This window comes from Montipora foliosa, chromosome 13 (genome assembly GCF_036669935.1).
Source record: "Montipora foliosa isolate CH-2021 chromosome 13, ASM3666993v2, whole genome shotgun sequence".
NCBI classification, from domain to species: domain Eukaryota; kingdom Metazoa; phylum Cnidaria; class Anthozoa; order Scleractinia; family Acroporidae; genus Montipora; species Montipora foliosa.
Window position 1 is genome coordinate 938,995 of NC_090881.1, and position 7,923 is coordinate 946,917.

Below are 7,923 nucleotides of genomic sequence, written 5' to 3' on the forward strand. Positions count from 1 at the left end.
GTTCAATACCACACAATTCAGTGCGTTCTGATTTTCTGTAACACGTACCACAGGCAACCCAGTGTATGCTTCACGGAAGCATCTTGTTAAGCTAACGTCTTTTTTCTTTTGCTAACGTCTTCTTTTGTTGATCACGTGAGTGAAACCCAAGAATACTGGGGCCAATAGTGGGGTCCATGTAGAACAAGCTATTTTTAGACAAGTTATTTAAATAAGATGTGGCTTGCACGAGTAACCATTCTCAATACCATGGGTAATAAATTCTTATTATTTGGAAGGGTCTTGTTTCGCGAAAAAATAAATCTAAAAATAACTCGGTACCTAAAAACGACGTTGGCTTGCATGGCCTCGTGACCAATTTCTTTGTCTTTCAGATGTTTGGTGATGATGACGGGAAGGAATTTATCTACAAGGAGCCGAAGATCACGGGTCTTGCAGAGATCTCACATAGACTGGAACAAATTTACTGCAGAAAACACGGCAGAGATAACATCAAACTCATCATGGAGTCTGCAAAGGTGAATGAATGGTGTCTTTCTTTGGAAGCAGTGGACGGATGGAAGCCTAGAGGCCTGAAAACCTAACGTAAAAATGATTCTTTTTTCAGGTGCATGCAGAAACGTTGGATTCAAAGATTGGCTACATTCAGGTATATTTGATAACTTGAGTACGCTATCCTACCGTTTCTTTTCACTTGCGTAATCAAGCTTAAGTCCAAAATTAAAGCATTTCTCACGCTTCTGTATTGTTTCGTCGTTTATGACGCATTTCCTCCTACTTAAAGACGTTGGCCGCATTTCAGTTTCGCTATGTTAGCGTTCTTCCTACGAAGCGATCGAAGCTTTGACTTTGTTCTTAGTTTCGTCGGCTTTGTTGGTGTATTTTATGGACTTTTAACGTTATAAGAGCGTTTGAAGTTAAGGGCTTTTTGTATTAGTCGTGAAACATGAAGGTAAATCAAGAGTCGTAGCTTCTATGTTTGTTCAACTGACTAAGGGTAGCTAACGGGACAGTCACTTGACTTTTGGAGAGCATATAGTTTATTTGTGGCCCGAGTAGCATCATTTGCGCCCGAGCGGAGCGACCAAGTGGCTACGAGCCATTTGGCCACTTGTGAGTTCGATTTATATCCCGGAAGGGGTGAATGGATTAGTTACCTTACATTTTTGTGCGAGTGCAACCATGACGAAAAGAAAGAATATTAATGAACATTGATTACTCTTTGTTGATAGTTTTTCTTGTGTAATAATTCGCCCCGTGTGAGTTCATAGGACCCCGATATGACCTCGCCGTCCCCGTGTTGCATTTGTTGAAATTTGCAGATAACCTACGTGCAACCGTATTTCGACGATGAGGAGTTGGAACTCAGACCCACTTTGTTTGAGCGTAACAACAACATCAGGCGATTTATCTATGAAACGCCATTTACCTGCGGTGGCAAAGCACATGGCAGCCTAACAGAACAATGCAAGAGGAAAACTATCCTGACAAGTAAGTTGATTTAGCCTTTTGAGCATGCGCAGAAAGCACTTACTTGCTGAGAATGAGTTGACACATTGTGTCTATACAGCAGTTTTTAGATATAGAATAACAGGACTATTTGTACCACGCTATACATTTGCAAAAATACCCCCCTCCCCATTCTGTGTTGCCCGTTTGGGAGTCAAAGATCACAGGAATTACGACTCAGCAATAGGGACCTTAAGATCAGATGACGAGGACAACTACGAGTACGAGTGTTCCGTACTGAGCATGCGCATAAGGTTTGGAGGCCGACATGTTTCGAAGTGCGCATGCTCAGAACTGAAAACTCGTACTCGTAGTCCTCTCCCTCCTCCGATCTAAAGATCTCTATTGTCTGGGGGGAGGAGGGGGTGAATTGGGTTGCTTCGAAAGGATAAAAGAGTTTAAAATGACGGAATAGGCGGTCAAAAAGGGTGTGGAATAAACTAGTAATGCTGCAACTGTACGATATATCTAGAATAGAATAGGTGGCTGTGTTTATCGCCCATCTTTCATGCAGTCTTGGGGAGTGAATTGCGAAGAGTACAGCTTACTACATCGGGACGAAAGCGTACATAGGCCACTATGATTAAAAATACCATAATACGCATTGTTTGCCTTCCAAAAGTTTGCATATACATTGTCTTTATTTTCTCTACCTTTGCATATGCTTATGCTTATGCAAACGTTTGGAGGGCAAACAAAATAGTATTATGGTACCTTTAAACAAACCCAATAGCCACCTCTGACAGCCGCTGTACGGTCCATGTTTGATATCGGAGCACATTAGCTGTGAGTCGATTATAATGAGGGAGGTTAATCGGGGTTTCCAGAAAAGTACTCAGTTAATTACTAGTCACTGATACACGAAGCGAAGTGTTAATTAATGTTAATTTTTGTTTTGCACGTTCTCTTCTAGCATCCAACACGTTTCCTTACATAAAGACGCGAATTCTTGTGGTCCAAGAGGAGCAATACGAACTGACACCCGTTGAGGTTAGTTCGTGTTACCTTAGTTCCAAGGAACGAGTTCAATTCATTGTCCTAACCAAAGCGAAACTAAAGTAAATTCAGCCAGTCAAGAGTGGCGAATACAGCAATGATATTTACACTTAACTACAAGTATATTGTCCTTTCTTTGGCTTATCGAAGAAGACGCACACTTTTTAGGACAGTCAAATGAACGCAAACCAGATGCATGCAACTAGCGATAGTAAAGTGACCTCAAAAAACATAACTAAAATACTAGCATATAATTTAATTGACAGTGGTTTGCTTGAGTTTACCGTTCTTTGCACATCTGCGACTTGAAAAGACAATCTATGAAAAATGTGACCATGCAACGCCGAAGTTTTAATATGCTTTCTAAGTTTCAACACCATTACTTGAATGCCCATGAATCAAATTGAGGCTAAAGTAAAGTTGACCTTACAAAATATAACTTAGCGCTATCATAAGTGATATCGCAGATCAAGAACAATGCAGAAGGAAGTTCAACTAGAATTTAGAGAAAAAGCTGCTGTTCTGAAATAACCTGCTGTTATTAGTACTTTCTTGCGGGTGTTTTGGTTGTACAACGCTAAGAACTGAGGGCCATCATCACGAACATTGATGGTGTGAGGCCACCATTTTGGAATCGCAGTAAGGGGAAGACTGGGACGAGTTTAACGTACAAGATGGCGACAATGGACCTAAGGAGTTTTGTCGCAAAAAGATACTCGGCTATAAGACGCACCTTGAGTTTAGATCACATTTGGGGCCAACAAGCAATTTCTTTGAGAAAAAATGCTGCGCCTTACAGCCGAAAAACTACGGTTAATCCCATCTGCAGTACGGGCGAACTATCCTGTAAGTAACTAGATAGGTTCGTACCGTTTAAAAGTAAAAGTAGAAAAGGAACGGTTCATTGCTGTATGCTCATGTTGTCGTCAAAACCTAAAATTTGGTGATTTCACGTTGTTTTGTGGACTACGGCAAAAATGCAGTGAAACGCTTGCGGCACGTGCAGCACGATTATTTTTCTTTTTGAACCAATCACATTCTTGCTTTTCGTCGTCTTTGCTTAAATTCCCTAACCACTGTAACAGGACGGGTTAGGAGGTCAAATCCTGCCTTGTAATTGGCGCGTTTCGATACACTTTGTCGATTTCAGAGCCCCTCTCGCCGCAAATATGATTGACTGCAACTAAAAGACCAAGCAGTTTATCGAAACTTATTTGAACTTCCGAATCCTTCTTCCTTGTTGATTTTTCTTTACGTTGATTTATATTAATTGTAATTTTAATGTGCCATTCGTGTGATTTATTTTCTCTCAGGTCGCGTTCGACGAGATGCAAAATAAAGTTAAGGAGCTAAATAATGTTATCACACAGAATCCTCCAGACATGAAGAAACTTCAGCTTGTTTTACAAGGCAGTGTCAGTGTGCAGGTACACGAGTGTTGCCTCATGTATTCAGAGGGAGGGAGGGGGGAGGGGCGGGTGATTTTATGTTTGAGGGTAGGCGATTGTTCATCGATTTCGAGAAGATCTAGACGACTCAATGACAAAACCTTTGGCTAAATTTGTATTATCGGTGTATAACCAGGTGATAATGTGACAGTTTTCGGTTGTGGTTATTTTGGAATGGTGACGAGCTTCATGTCCATTATTAAATGGTTTTAATATTGCATTTTAAAATCAATTTTCAAACGAAAAGAGCTGAGACCGTATTCCACCGCTGAAAGCATTGGACATGTACCTTACAGTACAACACACATGCACACTTTTGGATAGTACTAGCCTCATTCCCCTCTCATATTCATGAGATGGTCTTTGATGCAGTGACGTATGTGTCCTTTTGAGTATGTTCTGTTTTGTTTTGTAATTCCTCAGGTGAATGCTGGTCCGCTGGCGTATGCACAGGGGTTCCTCGACAAATCTGTGTTGGCATCGCATCCACATAAACACATAGAAAAACTCCAGCAGGTTTACCGGTCTGTAACATTTCTCTTTCTGCCTAAACTGTGCGAAACAGCAGCATAGCAGTTTTCAGGGTTAAAGGATCGCGATTGGGTTTATTATAACATTTTTGTTTGCTTTTGAGGAATTGATGATGAAAATAATTTTAATTAAATGGCTTATATGTAAGATACTCGCAAGAAGTAGTCTAGACTCAAACCTTAGTGAAGCCGATGATATTTTACACTGGCAATTCTCTGTGCAAGGATTGTATCGAGGCTTATGTTAACATTTTAACTTACCCGAACCTTTGAATCAGTCCTGTCCAACTGTTGTCATGTCAACGTCCTATGCGTATAAGGAAATGTCATTCATTTCTACTATAATAATTGTTTAACTTGATCGTTATTTCAGGGAATTCATCGCTTGCTGTGGAAAGGCTTTGGAAATAAACGATCAGTTGATAAAAGAAGATCAAAGAATGTACCAGGAAGATAAGAAAGAGAAATACGTTCAGCTGAAAACACGGCTTGCCAAGTACATTGGAGATGAAGTAAGACCCTGACAGTAACCTTTTTGGATTACCAATGCAAACAATTTGAACTTTTCCGTTCATTCACGTCTTGATGAAAGAATGTCGTTTATGTTACATTAACTTGAATGAATCTTGCAAGTAACTATTTCACAAAGCCAAGAAGATTTCGTGTTTCGGATTTTGATACATCTTGCTAACCTCGTTTTCTCGGTCCGTACTGTAAAATTACGGATCCTCCTTTTTTTTTTTTCTTTTTTTATCGTGGATTTATGACCCAAGCGCGGAGCGCGCGGGCTATAAATCAACGGGAAAAAACTCGGTCCTTTATTTTACAGTACGGACCGAAAAACCAGGTTAGTAAGAGGTCTTCGTATATTCTTCACAAGAACTGTAGTACCAGGCCTGGTTTATTCGAAGGGTGGATAACGCTGATCGTATCTACAGTATAATTCAATTGATCATCCGCTGGTTGTGATTCTATCCATTTGTTTATAGTGCCATTTACCTTTTGAACGACCAAAGCCAATAGATTTCCATTTCGATAATTTTGACGTATAGTAGTCGCGGCTGAGTTGATTAGGTCAGCAAATTGTCGAGCTCGGCTCCAAGTATCCTAACGTGGCTGCAGTGCATTTACCCAAGCTGGCGAATTAGAATGTTCTTATGTTTGAAGATAAACAAGTACTTCGCCTGTTGTGACACTTAGTATGTGCTTATATGAGAGGTATCAATCCCCTCTATAAATGCAGAATACGTGTTTGTTAATTTGTATTATTATACGGTGTCACCAGCTCGATTTTGATTAGTTGTAAGCACGCAGCTAATTCTTGCTTGCTCTCCTGCAGACAATAGATTTTGTTATACCTCCGAACTCAAACACGTTTTCCGATTGGAGGAGAATGTGTCACTTGCCATGGGTCAAAACTCACTAACTCCCTAGGGCAAACAAAACTCACTAATCCCCTAAGGAAACAACGACTTGAACTTTCGACTCGCTCGTGGTCAGGTCGTGCACCTTTGAAACCGCGGCAAATTCCGTGTAAAAATCCGTGTATTGTTCTAGTTTGAGTTGGGAGGTACAACAAAACACTTAATGACTGGCCTCACTGGAAACAAAACTCATTGTTTCCCTTGGGGCCAGTCATTAAGTGCTTATTATACATGTAGAATTGACGTCATACCTACAGACAAAAGTTTTATACATGCAGAAGTGACCTCACGTAACACACTAACCAGCAGTTTGATCAGTTTGTCATGGCGAAGCTCATTTCAGGAATATGCATAATAAAACAATTATTGGATTCGGTTTTCGCATGATAGCGATAATTATCAAGTTCTCAGTTTGTGTTATCCGCCTCAACCTTCGGCTTCGGCAGATAACACAAACTTTGGCCTTGATAATAGGGAGTTTAAGCAAATCACTACGGCTGGTGCTACTACGGCTGCCGTGACTGAAAAGGTCTGGGGAGAGTACGTCTCGGTGGTCTACTAAACTTTAAGTTTAGCAAAGCAAAATACAAAGAAACATGGGCTAAGGAGTTTCATATCTCTTTTATTTAGTTTCTCACAGCCAAATGGCTTCGCCCAAAGAACGATGGCCGTTGAACGCCTTGTTAGGACAAACAGATTATTTCTGAGAAAAAGCGAATCCCATACACTTTGTAGAATTAACACTTTGATGGATGAAGTGTATAATTTCAGAGACAAATATCTCAAAGAATATCCAGTGAAGAACACAAATATGTCAATACTCAAAGAAGCAAAATAGCATCGTATAGTATCCAGATATAAACATTTTCACTAAATCCTCAAAGCAAACTTAACCGAAGAAAAACAACCTCATGCTGAACACGGTTATTTCACTTGACTCACTTCACCATTCCAACACCTTTACCAAAACTTATCGTAAATTCATGATACAGATTTACACTGAAGCTTATGAGAGGCAATCTTGACACAATCTTTGACTTATATTAACTTTAAAGGATATAGTATCCAGTGGAATTCTTAAAATGCCGAGATATCCGTTGAAAAGGGTCTGCAGAGAAGCGAAATAAACCCGACATAGCAGCCACTACCGCAAAATATCCCGACTCACGTAGTCAAATGTCACGCTACGGCTGGATGCAACCGACGTACATGCGCAGTGTCTCATTTTGGGGGAAATTTACTTCCGGCAGCCGTATCAGCGCCAGCTGTAGCGATTTGCTTTAAGTCCCTAATTATCGCTATCATGCTCAACCTCATCCAATAATTGTTAATTAAATTATCGCATTTTGGTCGAAGATAAAAGTGTGGCGTAATGGCTGTTGCAGTTAGTTCAATAGGAGTCTCAACACCGACATCATTTGATGGTTACTTTTTTCCATTTATCCTAGATTTCCACCACGGTGACGGCATCCAGTAGTGTGTCGTCGCTTGTTATGTGAAAGAAATCAAACTCACTGAATGACTGTGTCACGTTGACACACTTATGGCCTATCACCATGGATTTCTGATGCGATGGGTTCAATTCAGACGTATTTTACGTCTCAGTCGTTCATCTTCTTATTTGAAGCTAGTCACTAAAGCGACAACGAAGCAAACAGAATTTGTTCCTTAGAATCTTTGCAAAGACTTGTGAGAACTTACTGGTGTGTTGCACTTTCCACTTGAGGATGGAAAGAAAGATGAAATGGGTGTCCGATCTCATCACTGGGCTGTGTGTTGCCCTTGGGGCGATTGTTTTGACAGTGAACCGATATAGACAAGACCAGCAGGTTTTATTTTTGCTCAAGGGAACACAGATCTCTTTTGCGCTGTCATACGTTAAGTAAAAGAAAGTGCAGACTCAAAATACCTGTAAAAAAAGCAAATTAGTCATAGATCCTCTGTTTCTTGAAGCAGACAAAAACTTCCGATTTCATTTGGTCATATGGTTCACCTTGGAATTAATGCAGATGTTTT

At 40.3% G+C, this 7,923-nt stretch overlaps 1 protein-coding gene across 1 annotated transcript in view; it reads left to right on the top strand.

Moving 5' to 3' along the window:
* The window catches only part of LOC137982309 (dedicator of cytokinesis protein 11-like), a 30,308-nt gene that overhangs the window by 20,994 nt on the left and 1,391 nt on the right, over positions 1-7,923 (top strand). Inside the window, exons 14-21 of the mRNA XM_068829385.1 lie at positions 375-518; positions 608-649; positions 1,323-1,491; positions 2,423-2,499; positions 3,819-3,932; positions 4,377-4,477; positions 4,857-4,995; positions 7,356-7,923. The exon at positions 7,356-7,923 is cut by the window's right edge and continues 1,391 nt beyond it. Coding sequence (XP_068685486.1) covers positions 375-518; positions 608-649; positions 1,323-1,491; positions 2,423-2,499; positions 3,819-3,932; positions 4,377-4,477; positions 4,857-4,995; positions 7,356-7,406 — 837 coding nt within the window. The 3' untranslated portion in view covers positions 7,407-7,923. The remainder of the gene's footprint in view (positions 1-374; positions 519-607; positions 650-1,322; positions 1,492-2,422; positions 2,500-3,818; positions 3,933-4,376; positions 4,478-4,856; positions 4,996-7,355) is intronic.